The 23,736-nt window shown below is 49.9% G+C and overlaps 1 protein-coding gene across 4 annotated transcripts in view; it reads left to right on the top strand.

The window, feature by feature from the left end:
• Window positions 1–23,736, top strand: part of GckIII (Germinal centre kinase III) — a 201,607-nt gene that overhangs the window by 119,951 nt on the left and 57,920 nt on the right. Inside the window, exon 1 of one of the 4 annotated variants that reach the window (XM_065438635.2) lies at window positions 9,894–10,080. The exons of the other annotated variants lie outside the window; for them this stretch is intronic. Within the exon in view, the coding sequence (XP_065294707.2) occupies window positions 10,057–10,080 (24 nt within the window). The 5' untranslated portion in view covers window positions 9,894–10,056. Of the gene's footprint in view, window positions 1–9,893; window positions 10,081–23,736 lie in introns of those variants that run through there. 4 annotated transcript variants of the gene reach the window in all.

The following is a 23,736-nucleotide window of genomic DNA, read 5'->3' as shown; positions in this document are numbered from 1 at the left end:
CAACTGCATCGCTGATGGAGGCCGCGAGCGAGATAATCTTCAATGATCAAAGGATGATGACGTGGGGTGACAACAAAAAACTTTCCGGCAATAAAACTCTTTTTGTTTAAAATATATATATATATATATATATATATATATATATATATATATATATATATATATATATATATATAGCAATCGTCAAACTAGGCGCGCCTATAAGTTCTTTCATCATCATCATCATCATCAGCCTAGTTACGCCCACTGCAGGGCAAAGGCGTCTCCCATACTTCTCCAACTACCCCGGTCATGTCCTAATTGTGGCCATGTTGTCCCTCGAAACGTCTTAATGTCATCCGCCCACCTAACCTTCTGCCGCCCCCTGCTACGCTTCCCTTCCCTTGGAATCCAGTCCGTAACCCCTTAGTGACCATCGGTTATCTTCCCTCCTCATTACATGTCCGGCCCATGCCCATTTCTTTTTCTTGATTTCAACTAAGATGTCGTTTACCCGCGTTTGTTGCCTCACCGAATCTGCTCTTTTCTTATTCCTTAACGTTACACCCATCATTCTTCTTTCCATAGCTCGTTGCGTCGTCCTCAATTTCAGCAGAACCCTTTTCGTAAGCCTCCAGGTTTCTGCCCCATATGTGAGTACTGGTAACACACAGCTGTTATACACTTTCCTTTTGAGGGATAGTGGCAACCTGCTGTTCATGATTTGAGAACGCCTGCCAAACGCACCCCAGCCCATTCTTATTCTTCTGGTTATTTCAGTTTCATGATCCGGATCCGTGGTCACTACCTGTCCTAAGTAGATGTATTCCCTTACCACTTCCAGTGCTTCGCTACCTATCGTAAACTGATGTTCTCTTCCGAGACTGTTAAACATTACTTTAGTTTTCTGCAGATTAATTTTCAGACCCACCCTTCTGCTATGCCTCTCCAGGTCAGAGATTATCGAGGCACAAGAGCACTCACAGCTGCTCAGGCTATCCGGCACCCCGACGGGCCGCAAGATACTCGACGAGATGGGCCTCAATCCTGCCAACCAGTGCCCTGACGCCATGCGGATTCCCAGCGACATCAGGTCTCAACTGCACATCGCGCCCCTGCCTCGCAATATGCACCCCGCAAACAACGTCGGCAGACGTCGGGCCAGGGGTAGAGCTCTACTCGAGCATGTCCGCAATAACCACATTGAGGCAAGCTTCGTGGATGCCGCGGCATATGTCCAACAAGAGGCATTCGCCGTCTCCATCGTAGACTCCAATTCAAGGCTCACTTGCTGCGCTACGGTACGCACTTCAAGGCCCGTGGTAGCCGAACAGGTTGCAATCGCGCTGGCTGTGCTCGATGGTCGCAGAGAGGTAATATATAGTGATTCCAAGGCAGCCATTAAGGCCTACCAAACCGGTATGGTCTCCCCCCAGGCCCTCCGCATTCTCCAAAGCGCCAAAAGTATCTCTCCGCATTCTCTATTTTGGTTTCCCGCTCACTTGGGGTTGATTGAGGGTTCTCCCTCTAACCCTAACGAGGGCGCACACGAGGCCGCGCGAGGACTCACTGACCGCGCCGCCTCAGCAGTCCCTCAGCCCCGCGGTGAACCCTTGCTTACGTTTAACGAGATCACCACGCACTACTATCTGTCAAGACGGGTCATCCCCCTCCCGCACCCCGCCTTATGTAGGGCGCGGGCGGTTACCCTTCGACTTTTACAAGCCCGTGCGTACCCTAACCTCGCGGTTTTTCATGCCATATACCCCGAAAGATACCCCAGTGCGGACTGCCCTGCCTGTGGACTAAGGGCAACATTGGACCATGTGTTGTGGGGGTGTGAAGCCATCGGCTCCTCCTTCAGCGAGGATAGGTGGGCTGCGCTCTTGGGCAGCCCCGAACTCAGCGACCAAACCCTGGCCGTTGTAGGGGTTGGAGGACGGGACGTCGCGGATGAAAGCCCAAACTTGGGAGGATTTATTCTACATTATGTACAGAGAGGTGAGCGTCAAGTAACATTAGTACAGACATTACGGGCCGGCAGCAACTCGGACGCTGCGGCCCGCGGCAAGAAGTTCGAGAGAGGTGAATCAGGGAATCAGGGCATGTCCCAGAATCAGGTCTCTCTGGAAGGCTTCTTATAAGCCCTTCGAGCACTGCAAGTCACGTCATGTTTGACCAATGGGAGAGTCCACTCCGATGACGCCACTTGCAGCCAATGGTAGGCGCCCGTGTCGTGGTGTCACACCTGGCGGGGCTCTCTGCTGTCTTGCCTCGCAGACTGGCAATCCACTTGTAGGCTGGAGAAGGAGTGGGGTCACACCTGGCGGGGCTCTCTGCTGTCTTGCCTCGCAGACTGGCAATCCACTTGTAGGCTGGAGAAGGAGCGGGGGGGGGCGCCCGTGCACCTGCTTCATTGTCGGATGCCCACCTGCTCCCGGTGACTCGGCTCCGCAGTGGTGGCAAATGCCTTCTTCAAAGACGAAGGGGGTCGATTGCGCTCCATTGTCCCAGGCCCCCTTCTAATCCCGGCGACGCACGAACTTGCTGCCTTAAACTTGTTTGCTCGGCCGCTTCTCTGGAATGCGCTTTCCTGCTTCCGCATTCCTCAATTAGCTGTGCTGCCACTCGAAGCGGTTTGGGGAACTCGAAGTAGCCTCAGGAACCAGCTCCATATCTAACAGCTCGTCCTCGCCCCGGTTGTTCTGAATGGCCGGTGAACTCAATTCGCTGGCCAGGAGGAACGCTGAAAGAAGCTGCAGGGTACTGGGGTCGAGCCTCGTTTGACGAACTTCGGGATCCTTGGCCCTGGAGAACAGACGTCAAACAAACAAAACAGCACAGCGCTGCACCACGCGTAAGCGCAGGCTCTTCACCCCTGACTCGCCAGAGTATTACTGAGTCAAAATCAACCCTGATCTTTTATTTCCCCAATTTCGACAACAGTTCCAACCACCCTTCCAAACAGCTATCCATTTCTCCTCGATTGCCGACAAGACCAGAGTACTATTGTTGTTGCAAAACAAAAGGGTCGTTGACGATGCAAACAACAAATGAAAACAGCCGAACATAACTTAAGTGGCCTAACTACACGAACAGCATGTTTCCAATCTATCGCAGTGGCGTACTTATCGCACGTATTGGTGCCACTGAACAATCTGGTCAACCTCACAAGTACGTAATCACAAGTGCACCAGCCTTGTGGTCACTAAACAGAACGCGTACTTGCATTGTAGGCAAACTTTTCATTCACGCTTACTCACGTTTCTTTCCTGAAAGTCCTGCAGGACACGTGACATAAACGAACAATTAAACTTGCGGGACTTACACACTCCGCAGAACCCTTAAAATAATGCGTCTTAATAACTCGTTCCACGCATACTTATCAGAGAAGTCAGAATACGGCTGCCCTAACACACACGAGCAACCCAGTCATAAATCTGCTTCCTTCCGTCCACACAGGACATGCGCTAATGGAACTAAGAACGCTTCTCAGTGCAAATCATGCACTCACTCAAATCTACGCGCTTAACCTTACAAAATTCAAAAACACTTAAAGAAGGTTCAATAACACACACGCGCGTTACGATAGGCCTTTCAACAATAACCTTGACCCTCAGGTTACTCACACACACAAAAAGAAGCCTATCTACTTATTAATGAGCATCTCGCGAGACTACAGGTTTACCTAAAACGCATCTTTCAAATCTCGAGCTTCTCGAACGAAAACACAAACAAAGCTCATACGTTTACATATTGAAAGAAATCCTAGTCTCAAATCGCGAAAAACTTTCCGATGCCCAAAAATAAAAAACAAGACTTCATTTCTACGGAAGCGCTCCTGGCCTCCCTTTCCAAACGCTTATGTCTGACTCATACTCTGAGCCGTCCTCGCGGTCGTCGCGGCTTGAAAGCTACTCTGGCTGCCGAGAGACAACAAAAGGGCTGATTCACTATCAGCTCCCCCAAGACGTTACGGTCTCCTGCCAATTTGCGTCCTCGCGCCCCGCTTTCAACACAAACCCGATTGACCGCGTCACTACTCCCCACCTGGTCTCGTCCTGCCACCTTGCGTTTCTTCGAACTGCACGCTGAGCTATAAAAAGAACTACGGAACGACGAGGAGCTTAACTGCCCCGTGCCCTTTGTCCGCGTCCGCGCAGAACATTCTTCGCGGTCCCCCTTTGACCGGTGGCTCGACCATTTTGGATGCGTCAACATCGTCCTAGACGACCGCACCTTCTTCCTCGCGCCCTGCCCTTTTGGGTTTCTCGCCATCTTTGGCGGCGCTACATTAATTACCGTCTTCCGGTCTTTACTGCGCTTCTTTTTACGGCGCTTTCTCTTCGCACTCACTTTCAGGTCGCCTTCTCGTGCCTCGTGCTGGCCGGTACACATTTCGTCGGCCCGGATCGGTCTCTTACCCGCACAGTCTGAGTGATTTACATTTAAATCTACTCTCACTTTGCCTCGACTGGCGGACAGCCCAACCGACTCTGGCACAATGCAGCAGGCTTTACTCGAGTAAGACAACTCGCACTCTTGCGAACTGCCCTCTGCTACATTGCCCAGCTCACGCTGTGCATCGGCACACAGCCCGTCGGTATCGATCGCTGTCTCACGCGCACAGTCCGAATGATTCCTTATTAAATCATCCCTCTCTAGGCTACCTAGACTGGCGGAGAGCCGCACCGATCCCTGAACAATGCAGTTGTTCTCTCGTGAGCTACGGAGCTCGCCACCCCGAGAACCATTCTCAACTGCATCGTCCAGCTCGCACTTCACTTCTGCACGCACCTCTGGCCTGACATGGGTGCTCGCTTCTGTCGCGTCAACAGTACCCTTTTCCTCGCTAGCAACCTCGCTAACCTTACTAGCGACGCACACACGCGGTGACTGTGCCAATTTGTTCGCAGCTGGCCTAGCTGTCTCCACAGTCATCTGTTGGCACAGCACCTCGTCGCTCTCTCTCTGGCCTTTAACGGCCTCTGTTGCCACTAAGGCATCGTTAGCAGCTAGCCTTTTCCCTTCACTTATTAATCGGCAGTCACTCTCACAGGCACTACTCTTTTCCTCGGCTTCTGGCGAAAATCCGCTCGATGCTGCCTCATTCTTTCGCTCTGTACTACGTACAGAATTCTCAGACAGCCGTTCTCTCTGTGCCAATAACTGATCACAATACTGTATCTCTTTGATAAGTGCTGCCTTCTCTCTCTCATATTTTTGCTCACGCTCAAGTTCACGTTGCTGATACTCCCGTTCGCGTTCATTCTCACGTACGTGACGCTGACACCTCAGAGTAAGTTCTTGAAGCTCCTGCTTCCGTTCATTCTCGCGTTCTTCACGCTGACGCTCACTCCTAAGCTCACGACGCTCTCGCAAACGTACACGACGCACACGCTCCTGTGGCTCCTGTATCACTTCCCAAGCAAGCTCAATGCTTTTATCATCATTGCCACTATCTTCAATCGCCTTTATGATAGCTGGCGTTTTCATCCGTTCGTCCGCCTCAACTCCCAAATCGTCGCACACCAACAACAAATCCAACCTCGTCAACCTTCTAAGATCCATGGCAGCTGCCCCGACAGGTGGTTAAAACTGTTTTCCTTAATTAATTTGTGCAAACACACAATGCAACAAACTCCCGATTCCCAGAACTATCGAAATTGAACACACAACCTTTGAGTCTGGCGAATCATAAGGAAAAAAACCACGCGCTCACTTACGGTTGCAGCACCCTGCCATCCGGTTCGTTCGTCCGCTGTTGCCGGTTCCTTCCGGACTCCCTGGGTCGAAGGCTCGCTCCTTCTTCGATACTCCCAGTCTCTTCGGACCTCTTTCGACGAAGGCTCTCTCTTCTTCGCTCTTCCCGGTTCCTTAGGATCTCTCTCGACGAAGGTTTATCCGTAGCGCTGCCACCTGCTGATGCATTCGGAGGCGATCCTACCGCTGCCAACCAGATGTAGGGGTTGGAGTACGGGCTTCGGGATGAAAAACCAAAACTTGGGAGTATTTATTCTACATTATGTACAGGGAGGTGAGCGACAAGTAACCGTCGTACTGTCATTACGGGCCAGCAGCAACTCGGACGCTGCGGCCCGCGGCAAGAAGTTCGAGAGAGGTGAATCAGGGAATCAGGGCATGTCCCAGAATCAGGTCTCTCTGGAAGGCTTCTTATAAGCCCTTCGAGCACTGCAAGTCACGTCATGTTTGACCAATGGGAGAGTCCACTCCGATGACGCCACTTGCAGCCAATGGTAGGCGCCCGTGTCGTGGTGTCACACCTGGCGGGGCTCTCTGCTGTCTTGCCTCGCAGACTGGCAATCCACTTGTAGGCTGGAGAAGGAGTGGGGTCACACCTGGCGGGGCTCTCTGCTGTCTTGCCTCGCAGACTGGCAATCCACTTGTAGGCTGGAGAAGGAGCGGGGGGGGGGCGCCCGTGCACCTGCTTCATTGTCGGATGCCCACCTGCTCCCGGTGACTCGGCTCCGCAGTGGTGGCAAATGCCTTCTTCAAAGACGAAGGGGGTCGATTGCGCTCCATTGTCCCAGGCCCCCTTCTAATCCCGGCGACGCACGAACTTGTTGCCTTAAACTTGTTTGCTCGGCCGCTTCTCTGGAATGCGCTTTCCTGCTTCCGCATTCCTCAATTAGCTGTGCTGCCACTCGAAGCGGTTTGGGGAACTCGAAGTAGCCTCAGGAACCAGCTCCATATCTAACACCGTCCAGAGTGCCCGCGACCGGGCCGTCAAGCTCGGCTTGGCGGTCCCTACGTGGGACTAGCCGGGTGGCGCGGGGTCTCCCCTGCGTCTTCTCTGGACCAAAATAAAGTTACTTCACTCACTCACTCAGTGAGCATGCATTGCAATTGGTCCCCCGAGTTACTAAGCAAGGCAATATCATCAGCGAATCGCAAGTTGCTAAGGTATTCTCCATCAACTTTTATCCCCCATTCTTCCCACTCCAGGTCTCTGAATACCTCCTGTAAACATGCGGTGAATAGCATTGGAGAGATCGTATCTCCCTGTCTGACGCCTTTCTTTATTGGGATTTTGTTGCTTTCTTTGTGGAGGACTACGGTGGCTGTCGATCCGCTATAGATATCTTCCAGTATTTTTACATATGGCTCATCTACACCCTGCTTCCGTAATGCCTCCATGACTGCTGAGGTTTCGACTGAATCAAACGCTTTCTCGTAACCAATGAAAGCTATATATAAGGGTTGGTTATATTCTGCACATTTTTCTATCACCTGATTGATAGTGTGAATATGGTCTATTGTTGAGTAGCCTTTACGGAATCCTGCCTGGTCCTTTGGTTGAAAGAAGTCGAAGGTGTTCCTGATTCTATTTGCGATTACCTTAGTAAATACTTTGTAGGCAACGGACAGTAAGCTGATCGGTCTATAATTTTTCAAGTCTTTGGCGTCCCCTTTCTTATGGATTAGGATTATGTTAGCGTTCTTCCAAGATTCCGGTACGCTCGAGGTTATGAGGCATTGCGTATACAGGGTGGCCAGTTTCTCTAGAACAATCTGACCACCATCCTTCAAGAAATCTGCTGTTACCTGATCCTCCCAGCTGCCTTCCCCCTTTGCATAGCTCCTAAGGCTTTCTTTACTTCTTCTGGCGTTACCTGCGGGATTTCGAATTCCTCTAGGCTATTCTCTCTTCCACGATCGTCGTGGGTGCTACTGGTACTATATAAATCTCTGTAGAACTCCTCAGCCACTTGAACTATCTCATCCATATTAGTAACTATATTGCCGGCTTTGTCTCTCAACGCACACATCTGATTCTTGCCTATTCCTAGTTTCTTCTTCACTGTTTTTAGGCTTCCTCCGTTCCTGAGAGCCTGTTCAATTCTATCCATATTATTGTTCCTGATGTCCGCTGTCTTACGCTTGTTGATTAACTTAGAAAGTTCTGCCAGTTCTATTCTAGCTGTAGGGTTAGAGGCTTTCATACATTGGCGTTTCTTGATCAGATCTTTTGTCTCCTGCGATAGCTTACTGGTTTCCTATCTAACGGCGTTCCAACCGACTTCTATTGCGCACTCCTTAATGATGCCCATGAGATTGTCGTTCATTGCTTCAATTTTTTAGGTAAGAGTAATTCCGCCCTCAAACGGGCTTTCAGTATAGCGCATGTGTTCGGGCTATAGATATACGTGTGTCATTATCTGTTTCCTTTCTTTCCGTACTGACTACTCATTCACCTAACTGTTGCGGTCGAGAGAAGAGACGAGATTTATAGCTCAGCGAGCCAGCGTAAATGCCACCGCGCATGCGCACTGGCGTCTACGCTGGCGCCCTGGCTCGCTGAGCTATAACTCTATTATTTTTATAAACGACTTCACAGAATGCAGCCGCTTTTAGAGAAGTGTCGGCTTCCAGAAATTTCTCTCGCAAGTGAAACTTGGGAAATGCGGAAATCGTAGAAAAGAAGTTGTACTTAAGCACGCGGAGCGAAGCGGCACGCGATAAGCAACGTCTTGCTGCCTCCCTTCGTCTCTCTCTCATGTCCTTCCGACTGCTGTCAATATCTTTCGGCTCCTCATAACGTTTTTGAGTTCATTGTGATAAAACATGGCTTGTCTTGGGCGACACCCTATGTCTCTGAAGAATCGCCACTGTTCGACCGGACTCCGCCTAGCATCGGCAGCTTGATTTGTCCCCCTTCCTTCGACCTTTCTTTCACGTCTCGGAGAGTTCGCATGGCCCGACATTGACCAGATGCTCGAGGCCACCGAATTGCACTGTCGTCTTGGCTGCATGGCTGAAATCGTGTCCTTGTGAACGCGGTAGGTGGCGAGTGGGATGACGTTGTCGGACCCCTCACCCGGCTCGATCTGCGCCTGTTCTCGTATGCATGCTATCGCAATTCCTCGTGTGTGACAGTTACACAAGTTTTCTCAGTAGAAGCGATGAATGCAAAGATAAGATATCGGCTGTGCCATAAGTGTCGCCAACGTAGCGTCCACAAAATGCTCGAACAGTTGCGATCGTCACTATTGTTCTTTTTCTTTCTGCGGTTCTTGCATTTTCCATCTGAAGCTCGCGACACGCGAGCGGAGTGTGTGGCTTTTTAGCTGTCTCCATAGTCCTTCATGCGCCGATCATTAATAGTTGCAGCATACCGCACACGGGAAACACAGCTCGGTATGTTACGCGCGTGCACTCGTGATCGCATGCAGGCCATATTGAACACGGGAATCATAGTTTATGGCTTCCTTGACACATGGAGCGTGATAGAGGTGCGCTGTGGTGGACGCGTAAGATGTGTAGCGCAATTCAGTAGTACTTTTCGCATGCTTCGTTAGGAAGCGGGCATCTCTTCATAAACCGCACCGGCGTTCCATTATTATTATTATTATTATTATTATTATTATTATTATTTTTATTATTATTATTATTATTATTATTATTATTATTATTATTATTATCGTTGTTGTTGTTGTGTGCGTGCGTGCGTTTGCGCTGCTGCCTTGGTGACCTGCCATTCAATCGCTGCAGGGGATCGTTTGTGCGTAACGTACTCGTGGTCGAGGCGCCGTGTCACCTTTAGATAATCCTGTACGGGAGTTACATGCATTTACTCCAGTCGCCTTTTCCCTGTCATCTGTCGAAAAGTCGGTGGAACCGACGCGTCTGCGGCCTGCTTATCGTATTAGAGACTAAGTGCAGATAAGCGTTGCGGGGATACGGTGCACCTATCAAGGCCGCCTTTTCGATGGCTCACACCTTATCGTTTGCCGGCCAACAGCGCCTCCATTTGACTCCGGCAGGTGTCATGGTTGCCCTTGCCCCTCTTGTCATTTCTCTTTCTGCTGTCGATGCCTCTCCTTCGCAAGTGGACGTGTGCCCGCCACTTCATCGCGGCACAGAATAGGCGGCCCCCTCTTTTGTAAAGGGGTCTTATACTCTTTTGTCCTTTCCTGTATGTGCGTGGGCAGCTTAGTCCGGCAGTAGCCCGCAGTGGTTTCTTTGTCGGCGCCTGCCATTGGGCACGAGCAGCAGTAGAAACGAAGAAGGGAGGATACGCGTCAAATCGCTGCACGCTCTTCGTCGGAAGTCACCATGGATTCCTTCGCCGAGCAGGACGTGAGTTGCTGCAGCCGTCGCCGCGCTGACTGCCTGCGCCTCTTATTACGCCGTCGCAGCGCCATTGTTGTGGTTCATCGGCACCGGCCGTCGTGGGAGAGGAGGCCGCTTCGTATTTGACAGAGTGGAACGGGTCGCGAGAGCCGAGGCTGTTGTAAAAACCTCAGCGCTGTGTCCGGCTTCTCATTTACTTGTGGCAAGACTGGAATGCCAACTCGCTCAACAAACCAGCCTTTCTGAGCCTGTTGGGGGCGCATGCTTATCGCTACGATAATCGTGCGACCGGGCTATCAGCTATCACGTTTCTGTGCGATTCGCGGTTTCGTAAACGCAAGCAAGCTTGTGTAAGAAAGTAAACCCATATCCGTGTAAGTCCCATCCCGATACGCTTTTTTTTGCCCCTTTGGTTCGCGCGTTGCACTATAGTTCTTGTTACCGTGAACAGTGTTGTGCCATTACCACAAGCCCGGATCCCGAATCTGCAAGATGCAGAATCTATCCTGCGAGCGCCATAACTCTCCCTTCACAAGTCAAGATGCTGCGCCTTCGTGCGGGAGAAGCCTCGGCGGAGCAGCGTGTTTTGACGTGTCCGCGTGTGCCCGACGGCCCGGCGCCGCACCTCCCTTGCCTGGAGGTCACCGCGCGCGCGAACTTTGAACCGGGTGGCCAGCGCGGTCGCTGGTTGGACCCCTCGGACGACCGTCGTGTGCTGACTTTGTATTGGGCCGGTTGAGTGACAATGGGCCTCGGGGATTATAAAAGCAGAGACACGCCGCTCGAAAACAGGATCTGCCGACCCCACCGGGAGAGAGTATCGCTCCCGACTGGGGTGAGATGTGAAACGCGTTTTCGCCGGACGTCGTCGTGCGAGAACAGTCGCGTTTGTTGTGAGCACTCGGCCCCAGTGCCGACCCGTTCATGTCCTGTATGATAACCTGTATATAATGTATAAAGTCCCTTTTGTTATTCTCATCGACGCCAGGCTCGGAGTCTTCGCTACCAACGCTCTGTCACGAAACGGGTGACGAGCGCTACGGGACCACAAAGCCGTTATCGTGGTGCAGCGGTTGAAGTTCGTAACACTGGATGGCAGCTACGGGATTGACCGGCATCAGCTACCTCGGCGCGGTGAGTGCCTGAAGTTTACCTCAAACACCAGACTTTCTCTGACACAGGTTATAGTAGCTTAGGGAAGGATTTGGTGTTGCATTGTGATAACCTTGTGTGTTTCAAGCCTAGTAAGAGTGTTTTGAAAACCAGGGGATGCTGAGGGGGTAAACAGGGCAGTGTGTGAAATACTTGCATATGTCTTACTAGTAGTGTTATAGTAGCGTACGGCAGGTATATTCAAAAAGGGTAAACAGCAGGAGGACAGTGTGAACGATGGAGAAGTACAAGGTCAAGGAACTTCTCGAAATTTGTGAAGAGTTGGGCATTGAGTTGGGCTCAACTAAAAGAAAGAATGCGATCCTTGAGGTCATGAGGACTGGGGACGTAACGGCGGAGGAAGCCGCAGAGGCCTGGGCGGATATCAATGAACGTCCGGAAAGGGAGGAGAAGGAACGTTGCGAGCAGGAAAGGAAGGAAAATGAACGACGGGAAAGGGAGGAAAGGAGAGAACAGGAACGCCGCGAGGAGGAAAAGCAGGAAAGGAGAGAAAAGGAACTTCGCGAGGAGGAAAAGGAGGAAAGGAGAGAGAGGGAGCGACGTGAGCACGAGCTTAAAATGAAAGAGTTGGAGATCCGAAATAACTCGCCGGCGCCTAGTCTCACTTCTAATGTTCCAAGAATACGCGATCAACTTCCACCCTTTGTCGTCGGAGAGGATATGGCCAAATACCTCGTGAAATTTGAGCACGTGTGCGAACGGAATAGCATTGAGCGATCCCTTTGGGCACAGAATCTGTTAGCCTTGCTTCCTGGGGAGGCATCAGACGTAATAACTTGCTTATCGAAAGAGGCGTTTGAGAGCTACAGTGATGTGAAGGAAGCGCTACTGCGGAAGTACAAATTGTCGCCCGAAGCTTTCCGGCAGAGGTTCCGGTATGCAAAAAAGGGTAAGGAGTCGAATGTTGACTTCGCGTTTCGTCTAAAAGCCGACCTGGTGGAATGGCTGAAGGGCGAAGAGGTTTACGACGACCGCGACAAAATTGTCGAATGCATCGCGTTGGAGCAGTTCTACCGTTGCATTGATGAGGATGTCCGGCTCTGGCTGCAAGATAGGCTAAAGGAGGTTAAGCTAAACAAGGCAGCAGAGTTAGCGGAAGAGTATTACACACGCCGCAGCTTGCACAGCAAGGCAGTGCGCATAGAAAAAGCAGATAGAAGAGATGGGTTTTACGGGAAGCCCGACGAACGGAAGGAAATCACGCGTCGCGAGTTTCGGGACGACGAGTCCCTTCCCAAAGAAACTGTAAGGGATGGACAGAATGCATCTCAGAATGATGACGATGGTCCGAAACAGCGAAACGAAATGACGCGTTCTTTTGAAAAACGGAGACCGTTAACCTGCTACAATTGCAAAAAGCAAGGGCACATCGCTGCAAGCTGCCCAGAGAGAATTGCTTTTGCAACGATACGGGAAACTCACAAGAACATACGTCTATTGGAGCCCTATGTGCAGGAAATTAAGGTAAACGGCAAGAAGTGCCGAGCACTGCGGGACTCTGCAGCAACTATGGACGTTGTTCACCCGTCTTTCGTCTCCTCGAGTGATTTTACGGGAGAGTGCGTTAGGATACGGCAAGTGGCCGAGAAGGAGAGTGTCTGTTTACCGATCGCAACGGTTAGCATTGAAGGAGAATTTGGGAAACTTAACACCGAAGCCGCTGTGTCAGCCGCCCTCCCGGAGCAATTTTCCTACCTCTTCTCAAATAGCTCGGAGCAGCTGCTGAGGGATCAGGGCAAATCATTCTTTGCCGACGTGGCGTACATGGCCCCCACGCGATCCAAAGCGCGCCCGCTGTCGAGGGAACTTGGCTTAGCGTCGGTTAGCGAAAGGCGGTGCGGCACACGGACCGATCACGGTAACTTGAGTGGCGAGCAGTCACGGGAGAGGCAGAGCTCGGAGGCTGGCCTAGGCGAGCGGGTCCTGGAGGTGAGTGGGAGTGACGCGTGCAGTGCTAGCCGCGATAGAGACGCGACGCCGCAATTAGGCGACGCGGGCTCCACACTCGCTCCGGTTTCCGCCAGCTGGCAGGAGCAGGCTGCAGTTGAAAGGGAAACTCGGATTCGCGAACAACAGGAAGATTGTTCACTAGCCGATCTGAGGAAGAGCGTCAAACGGGGAGTGAAAAAAAAGGAGGTTTCATTTGGCAAGGAATCTGGCTTATTGTACCGCCGCTACACGGATAAGCAGGGTCGCAAATATAAGCAGCTTCAGATTCCGCGAAAATATCGCCGGGAAAAATGAATGACCTCATTTGCTTCCTCAGAAGTATGTTTTCGGTCCAAAGCGATTTCAAGGGGACCATTCTATTTGTAATTATTATTGCTGATTAATAATTGTTTCTATTTTGATGTGTTGTTGATTTGAAAACTGATTGTTTAAGCCTTGTGTGCTAGATCGTACACCTGCCTCTTGTTGCAGCGGGAGAAAAAAAGGGGAAAACAATTTAGTTAGGTTGATTTGAATTATGGCCTTGTCTGGTGTTTGACGGGAGACAGAGGGCACTTGTTCGTGTTGGGTGTTGCCTTTTGCCGGTCGGTTTTGCAAGCTGCAGAACGACCAAGCGGGACCAGTGGCGAGAAGCAAGGTCTTAGGAACGACCCGAGCGGAGCTGGTCAAGGTGCCTTGGCGACGACGTGGTGAGCAGAGCTCCTGTCCTGGCGAGTCGGACCTGGGCACGTGAGGTTACCTGGCGTCCCGACACTGGACGTGAACTTGGACGAGCCTGACGAACGTGCGCGCCTGGCATCCGAGCCACGTGGAGGCAGCTCGTCTTCCCGGCGCCTTATCTGAGGGCGGGGATGCTGTTGTGCCATTACCACAAGCCCGGATCCCGAATCTGCAAGATGCAGAATCTATCCTGCGAGCGCCATAACTCTCCCTTCACAAGTCAAGATGCTGCGCCTTCGTGCGGGAGAAGCCTCGGCGGAGCAGCGTGTTTTGACGTGTCCGCGTGTGCCCGACGGCCCGGCGCCGCACCTCCCTTGCCTGGAGGTCACCGCGCGCGCGAACTTTGAACCGGGTGGCCAGCGCGGTCGCTGGTTGGACCCCTCGGACGACCGTCGTGTGCTGACTTTGTATTGGGCCGGTTGAGTGACAATGGGCCTCGGGGATTATAAAAGCAGAGACACGCCGCTCGAAAACAGGATCTGCCGACCCCACCGGGAGAGAGTATCGCTCCCGACTGGGGTGAGATGTGAAACGCGTTTTCGCCGGACGTCGTCGTGCGAGAACAGTCGCGTTTGTTGTGAGCACTCGGCCCCAGTGCCGACCCGTTCATGTCCTGTATGATAACCTGTATATAATGTATAAAGTCCCTTTTGTTATTCTCATCGACGCCAGGCTCGGAGTCTTCGCTACCAACGCTCTGTCACGAAACGGGTGACGAGCGCTACGGGACCACAAAGCCGTTATCGTGGTGCAGCGGTTGAAGTTCGTAACAACAGTCAGTCACGCATAGGTGACGCGCGCGAGCGTCACACTTGAAAAGGGTGAAAGCGACAACGTTTCGCACGTAGCTATCCAAACAAAGGCAGCGCTGTTTTTTCCCACTGCGCACAAATAACGACGCATTGCAAAGAACGAAAAACCATAGCTCAGTGAATACAAGGATGCAGACCCAATGCACAGGTCAGGTGCTATTCTGTGCACAGCGACAGTGGTGAACAAAAATCATAGCTCAATAAAGACCTTTGTTGCGTTATGATATTTTATAATCTTTGTTCTGAACCAACTGGCCCAAGTAAACGTATCGCCAGGCCACATTGCACTTTGGTGTTCTGATCTACGACAGCAGCACGCCACCTACTGCGCGCGCGTTTTTTTCTAATCCTATTGTATCAATTAGATTTGAATGATTTCAGTTTGAAATCTTTTTGTCGATCACTGTCTACCGTCAGTGCATGCTTTCGTTGACGTGTGTGTGCTGCGTTTATAACAGGCCGAACCGCAAGCGCTATGCAGACCGTACAGTGGAACGCCTTGACACTTTCGGTTCGTGCCCTGTAGTATAGGCATGTATAGGTGCCTGCGGAATGCTTAATTATGTCGCTTAGGTTTGAATCCGCCTTCCTTTTCTCGTCCGCTGCCCTGCTGAGGCAGTGCCGTTGTCGTCTGCTGAAGGATAACTGGCGTGCTGCTTACTTTATTTGCTGCTCGAAAAAGAAACATTGTTCGGGCCAGCATCGCCCAGCTTGTATTTATTTTTTGTGCAATGTAATAGGCGGCGGACAGTACGTACTTCTGACCTGTGTACCATGTCGAGTTATCGTTCACGCGTGCATGGCTGCTGTTACGAACTCCCAACCGGTGCCACCAGTGTTACGACATCCCACCGGTGCCACCAGTGTTACGAACTTGTACCGCTGCACCACGATTACGGCTTTGTGGTCCCGTAGCGCTCGTCACCCGTTTCGTGACAGAGCGTTGGTAGCGATGACTCCGAGCCTGGCGTCGATGAGAATAACAAAAGGGACTTTATACATTATATACAGGTTATCATACAGGACATGAACGGGTCGGCACTGGGGCCGAGTGCTCACAACAAACGCGACTGTTCTCGCACGACGACGTCCGGCGAAAACGCGTTACACATCTCACCCCAGTCGGGAGCGACACTCTCTCCCGGTGGGGTCGGCAGATCCTGTTTTCGAGCGGCGTGTCGCTGCTTTTATAATCCCCGAGGCCCATTGTCACTCAACCGGCCCAATACAAAGTCAGCACACGACGGTCGTCCGAGGGGTCCAACCAGCGACCGCGCTGGCCACCCGGTTCAAAGTTCGCGCGCGCGGTGACCTCCAGGCAAGGGAGGTGCGGCGCCGGGCCGTCTGGCACACGCGGACACGTCTAAACACGCTGCTCGCCGAGGCTTCTCCCGCACGACGGCGCAGCCTCTTGTCTTGTGAAGGGAGAATTATGGCGCTCGCAGGATAGATTCCGCATCTTGCAGATTCGGAATCCGGGCTTGTGGTAATGGCACAACAGCATCCCCGCCCTCAGATAAGGCGCCGGGAAGACGAGCTGCCTCCACGTGGCTCGGATGCCAGGCGCGCACGTTCGTCAGGCTCGTCCAAGTTCACGTCCAGTGTCGGGACGCCAGGTAACATCACGTGCCCAGGTCCGACTCGCCAGGACAGGAGCTCTGCTCACCACGTCGTCGCCAAGGCACCTTGACCAGCTCCGCTCGGGTCGTTCCTAAGACCTTGCTTCTCGCCACTGGTCCCGCTTGGTCGTTCTGCAGCTTGCAAAACCGACCGGCAAAAGGCAACACCCAACACGAACAAGTGCCCTCTGTCTCCCGTCAAACACCAGACAAGGCCATAATTCAAATCAACCTAACTAAATTGTTTTCCCCTTTTTTCTCCCGCTGCAACAAGAGGCAGGTGTACGATCTAGCACACAAGGCTTAAACAATCAGTTTTCAAATCAACAACACACCAAAATAGAAACAATTATTAATCAGCAATAATAATTACAAATAGAATGGTCCCCTTGAAATCGCTTTGGACCGGAAACATACTTCTGAGGAAGCAAATGAGGTCATTCATTTTTCCCGGCGATATTTTCGCGGAATCTGAAGCTGCTTATATTTGCGACCCTGCTTATCCGTGTAGCGGCGGTACAATAAGCCAGGTTCCTTGCCAAATGAAACCCCCTTTTTTTCCACTCCCCGTTTGACGCTCTTCCTCAGATCGGCTAATGAACAATCTTCCTGTTGCTCGCGAATCAGACTTTTTCTTTCAACTGCAGCCTGCTCCTGCCGGCTGGCGGAAACCGGAGCGAGTGCGGAGCCCGCGTCGCCTAATTGCGGCGTCGAGTCTATATCGCGGCTAGCACTGCACGCGTCACTCCCACTCACTTCCAGGACCCGCTCGTCTAGGCCAGCCTCCGAGCTCTGCCTCTCCCGTGACTGCTCGCCACTCAAGTTACCGTGATCGGTCCGTGTGCCGCACCGCTGTTCGCTCACCGACGCTAAGTCAAGTTCCCTCGACAGCGGGCGCGCTTTGGATCGCGTGGGGGCCATGTACGCCACGTCGGCAAAGAATGATTTGCCGTGATCCCTTAGCAACTGCTCCGAGCTATTTGAGAAGAGGTAGGAAAACTGCTCCGGGAGGGCGGCTGACACAGCGGCTTCGGTGTTAAGTTTCCCAAATTCTCCTTCAATGCTAACCGTTGCGATCGGTAAACAGACACTCTCCTTCTCGGCCACTTGCCGTATCCTAACGCACTCTCCCGTAAAATCACTCGAGGAGACGAAAGACGGGTGAACAACGTCCATAGTTGCTGCAGAGTCCCGCAGTGCTCGGCACTTCTTGCCGTTTACCTTAATTTCCTGCACATAGGGCTCCAATAGACGTATGTTTTTGTGAGTTTCCTGTATCGTTGCAAAAGCAATTCTCTCTGGGCAGCTTGCAGCGATGTGCCCTTGCTTTTTGCAATTGTAGCAGGTTAACGGTCTCCGTTTTTCAAAAGAACGCGTCATTTCGTTTCGCTGTTTCGGACCATCGTCATCATTCTGAGATGAATTCTGTCCATCCCTTACAGTTTCTTTGGGAAGGGACTCGTCGTCCCGAAACTCGCGACGCGTGATTTCCTTCCGTTCGTCGGACTCCCCGGAAAACCCATCTCTTCTATCTGCTTTTTCTATGCGCACTGCCTTGCTGTGCAAGCTGCGGCGGGTGTAATACTCTTCCGCTAACTCTGCTGCCTTGTTTAGCTTAACCTCCTTTAGCCTATCTTGCAGCCAGAGCCGGACATCCTCATCAATGCAACGGTAGAACTGCTCCAACGCGATACATTCGACAATTTTGTCGCGGTCGTCGTAAACCTCTTCGCCCTTCAGCCATTCCACCAAGTCGGCTTTTAGACGAAACGCGAAGTCAACATTCGACTCCTTACCCTTTTTTGCATACCGGAACCTCTGCCGGAAAGCTTCGGGCGACAATTTGTACTTCCGCAGTAGCGCTTCCTTCACATCACTGTAGCTCTCAAACGCCTCTTTCGATAAGCAAGTTATTACGTCTGATGCCTCCCCAGGAAGCAACGCTAACAGATTCTGTGCCCAAAGGGATCGCTCAATGCTATTCCGTTCACACACGTGCTCAAATTTCACGAGGTATTTGGCCATATCCTCTCCGACGACAAAGGGTGGAAGTTGATCGCGTATTCTTGGAACATTAGAAGTGAGACTAGGCGCTGGCGAGCTATTTCGGGTCTCCAACTCTTTCATTTTAAGCTCGTGCTCACGAATCTCTCTCCTTTCCTCCATGCAACGTTCCTTCTCCCTCTTTTCCTCCTCGCGACGTTGCTGTTCTCTCCTTTCCTCCTTTTCCTCCTCGCGACGTTGCTGTTCTCTCCTTTCCTGCTCGCAACGTTCCTTCTCCTCCCTTTCCCGACGTTCATTGATATCCGCCCAGGCCTCAGCGGCCTCCTCAGCCGTTACGTCCCCAGTCCTCATGACCTCAAGGATCGCATTCTTTCTTTTGGTTGAGCCCAACTCAATGCCCAACTCCTCACAAATTTCGAGAAGTTCCTTCACCTTGTACTTCTCCATCGTTCACACTGTCCTCCTGCTGTTTACCCTTTTTGAATATACCTGCCGTACGCTACTATAACACTACTAGTAAGACATATGCAAGTATATCACACACTGCCCTGTTTACCCCCTCAGCATCCCCTGGTTTCCAAAACACTCTTACTAGGCTTGAAACACTCAAGGTTATCACAATGCAACACCAAATCCTTCCCTAAGCTACTATAACCTGTGTCAGAGAAAGTCTGGTGTTTGAGGTAAACTTCAGGCACTCACCGCGCCGAGGTAGCTGATGCCGGTCAATCCCACCGCTGCCACCAGTGTTACGAACTCCCAACCGGTGCCACCAGTGTTACGACATCCCACCGGTGCCACCAGTGTTACGAACTTGTACCGCTGCACCACGATTACGGCTTTGTGGTCCCGTAGCGCTCGTCACCCGTTTCGTGACAGAGCGTTGGTAGCGATGACTCCGAGCCTGGCGTCGATGAGAATAACAAAAGGGACTTTATACATTATATACAGGTTATCATACAGGACATGAACGGGTCGGCACTGGGGCCGAGTGCTCACAACAAACGCGACTGTTCTCGCACGACGACGTCCGGCGAAAACGCGTTACACATCTCACCCCAGTCGGGAGCGACACTCTCTCCCGGTGGGGTCGGCAGATCCTGTTTTCGAGCGGCGTGTCGCTGCTTTTATAATCCCCGAGGCCCATTGTCACTCAACCGGCCCAATACAAAGTCAGCACACGACGGTCGTCCGAGGGGTCCAACCAGCGACCGCGCTGGCCACCCGGTTCAAAGTTCGCGCGCGCGGTGACCTCCAGGCAAGGGAGGTGCGGCGCCGGGCCGTCTGGCACACGCGGACACGTCTAAACACGCTGCTCGCCGAGGCTTCTCCCGCACGACGGCGCAGCCTCTTGTCTTGTGAAGGGAGAATTATGGCGCTCGCAGGATAGATTCCGCATCTTGCAGATTCGGAATCCGGGCTTGTGGTAATGGCACAACACTGCTCCGTGGAGTCGGTACTTATCGGGATCGTCTACGGAATATTGGCGACTCTTTCGTTGAAGGTTAGCCTGTGTGTCAAGAAGTTGGGCCTGTGACATGTCACAGTGATAGGCGGCAACGCGCGTCAAGTTTTGAGCTTCCTGTTTCCACAGAGATGCAAAGGGAGTTTGTGGATGCGTTTGATGCAAGCCAACTCAATAGTTGGAGCGATTTTTCTCTGACATCGCTGCTATTCTGCTACCATGCTTCGCAATCTTTCTTTTTTTTTCATTTCTGGATTCAAGTTGTTTCAACCACTCTACACCAGTCACCAATCGCTCGTTGCTTCAAACACCACATCGTTTATTTAAAGGAAATGTAATCCACAGAATCTCTCTCTCTCTCTCGCGCTCTCTGTTATAACAGTACAACATTGTATCGTGTTACAGTTTTTCGAAAATTTCTGTGATCTCTATGTAACCGGCGGTTACGTTTTCTTTGCATTCTACTCTGTCTGTGTTACTCAATACTTTATTATCCTGCTATTCCGTCGCCTTTTACAAATGGTGTTTCTTTCTTTACTGAATTGTCTTTGTTGTACTTTTGTTGTACTGCTGCTGCACAGTATTGTCTCCATGGCTATTCTAACACCAAAAGCGTATCGCTACATTGATAGAAGTTGCGGGACTATACAGGGTGTCCCAACTATCATACACCAAGATTTAAAAAAACATTTAAACGCCTCGTAGCTGGACAGAACCAATATAATGTTGTTTGCAGACACTTGGAAATACTCAGGTTATTTATTGCATTCCACGCAATTAGATTATTGGTCTTATTTATTTGGTCTATTTATTTATTTAGATTATTGGTCTATTTATTTATTGGTCTTACTTATTTATTTTATTTATTATTGGTCTTATTTAAAAAAAGACACACTTTCTTTGTTTCATCTTAACGCTAGGAGCTTAAAAACTAAACTTGATGAGGTAGACTCATTCCTAAATGACCTTAACTATTCTTTTGACATTCTTTGTTTCACTGAAACGTGGTTTTCCTCTGATGATGAGTGTGCTTTTCTTGATGGTTACGACTGCATATCCGTATGTCGCGCTTTCAAACGTGGTGGTGGTAGTGCGATGTATATTCGCTCACACTTCAAGTACAATGCACTCACAGAATATAATATTATAAACGAAAACATTGAATGTGTCGTTGTACAACTTTATGACATCCTGCTAGGAGTGTTTTATCGCCCGCCATCTGGATCCTTGAACCATTTCTTGAACTGTATGGAAGAACTGTTTGAACTAAGTCTTGAGTTAAAACTACAGTGTGCTTTTGTTGGCGATTTTAATCTCAATGTTTCATCAGATACCTCCGGCTATTCGCGCCTACAAGAGCTGTTTGTGTCATACGCGTGCTGTAACTTAATAGATATGCCAACTAGGATTACTCCTACCTCTCAAAGTATTTTAGACCTTTGCATTACAAGCTTTCCGCCTGACGTTGTCAAATCGGGTGTATTGAAGTGCGATTTAAGTGACCATTTGCCAATCTACTGCATTTTACCTCACAAAAGGCCTCATTCAAATAAGCAACCAGTTTTTATCCGCCATTACTCTGAAAAAAATATCAGCAAATTCAAATATCTTCTCTCAAATCAAAGGTGGGACTCCATTTTAATGGAAACAGATGCAAATAAAGCGTACGAGGCTTTTCTTTCCTGCTTTATGGCTGCATACGAGAAGTGTTTTCCCCTCGAGCCATGGGTAAAACGAAAAAAGATAAGGAAGCCTTGGATCACTCATGAACTGCATATGAGAATCAAACAAAAAAACAGGCTGTTTGAAAAATTCCTGAATACCAAGCATGAAAATGACTTTACACTGTTTAAAAAAGTTCGAAACAAATTAAATGCAGATATTAGAAAATCAAGATTTGAATACTACATAACAAAGTTTGCAGACATTACGGGTAACTCACGGCTAATGTGGCAAACCGTGAGGGAGGTACTCTCGAAAAATTTCCAGCACAAAAAGGTTCCGTATCAAAACGACGCTATGACTGACAACGAAGTCGCAAATTTATTTAATGACCATTTCATTGCAGTCGGATCATGCGATGGGAATTCAGTTGATTCACCGTGCGAGCAGTTCATTGCATCAAACGCCGCAAACACATTGTTTTTAGCACCCACTGACGAACGTGAAGTGCTAGATATTATTCTGACACTAAAAAATGGCTGTGCTCCAGGAGCAGATGAAATTAAACCGAAACCTCTAAAGGCTGTAGGTGAAATAATCAGTTGTCCGCTCTCTCACATTTGCAACATTATTTTATCTACAGGCGTTTTTCCGCAGAAAATGAAACTGGCCAAAGTGACTGTTGTGCACAAGGGTGGCCCAGCGAACGAACTAACAAATTATAGGCCTATATCAGTACTACCAGTATTTGCAAAGGTAGCCGAACAGGTTATAAACAAAAGATTCGTCCGTTTTCTCACTGCGCAAAATATTATAGCCGATGAGCAATTTGGCTTTAGAAAAGATAGATCAGCCGAAACCGCACTCCTCGGGATAAAGGAAAAAATTCTAAACAACATTGAAGAAAAGGCACACACCCTGGGAATTTTCCTCGACTTCAGAAAGGCATTCGACTGTGTTCAGCACGATGTTCTAATAAGAAAGCTTCCACTTTACGGATTCCGTGGCGTGTCGTTGACCTTAATTGAGAGCTATTTAACGTCAAGAGAGCAATTTACTGTCATAAATGCTGCAGCCTCACACGTAAAAACAATAAAATATGGTGTGCCTCAGGGATCTATTCTCGAACCTGTACTCTTTATTTTATACCTGAATGATATTGTGAATATACCAGGCAGCGAAAACCTAGTGTTGTACGCTGATGACACTAATGTCTTTTTCTCAGGTATTGACCCCTACGCGCTCGAAAGAAAGGCTAACTATTGGTTGACCGGCTTGAGTACATGGTTAAAACTAAACAAGATGCAATTAAATGCTAGTAAGACCAAATACATTCTCTTCAGAGCAAAAGGTGTAAAAGCTCCTGACAACCTAAACTTAAACTTTGAAAACACTCAGCTGAAACAGTGCTCGCAAATTCGTTTTCTAGGTGTTCTGTTTCAAGAAAATCTCTCTTGGAATTCGCATGTGGATCAGCTTCGAAGTGATCTTTGTCGGGCGGTTGGCATTTTAAACAAATTGAGATATCTCCCGGCGTCCATAAAGCGGCAAATATACTATTCATTAATACATTCCCGTTTAAGCTACTGTTCCCTTGTATGGTTAACGACGACACAAACAAATCGAGATTCCCTCTTTGCAATTCAAAAGCGGGCGTTACGAGCTATTGGGAAAATACAGTTATCGCGCAGCTGCTGGCCCTTGTTTAGGTCTTATGGAATACTAGAAATAAGTAAACTGCACACATACAAATTATGTCTGGAAATATTACGCCAGTACAAACTAGACAAAATAACCTTCGAAACCACCTATCACACTAAACTTAGCACATACGAACTTAGGAAACAATGTATGGAAACACCTCGTGTACGCACTAATTACGGTTTTCAGAGGTTAGGATGGCAAATTCCTGACTTAATTAATCAATACCCTATTATTCTGGATACTGTACGCAGCACTCCCTCTATACGTAAATACAAAATGTTAATTAAAGCAATGCTCATAAATGAACCTTAAAGGTGAAAACTGAACGTATACCTATCACTAGTGTGTTTTGTAAATACTGCTATGGTCGAATTGTGCTTTGAAGTATGCTGTTTTGTTTTTCCGCCGAAAGCCTGTGTTTTTGTAAGGATGTCTTATGCATTGTGTAAAAAATATTGAATGTGTGTTCTATTATGTAATGCTCTTTCTTGATTTTTGTAGCCTGTGGTGCCGCCTGTCATCCGGGTGGCGTGGCCTCGTCAGGCAAAGTATG

The sequence above is a fragment of the Dermacentor albipictus genome, chromosome 1 (genome assembly GCF_038994185.2).
Source record: "Dermacentor albipictus isolate Rhodes 1998 colony chromosome 1, USDA_Dalb.pri_finalv2, whole genome shotgun sequence".
Taxonomy (NCBI): domain Eukaryota; kingdom Metazoa; phylum Arthropoda; class Arachnida; order Ixodida; family Ixodidae; genus Dermacentor; species Dermacentor albipictus.
This window is presented reverse-complemented; position numbering and strand designations above follow the sequence as displayed.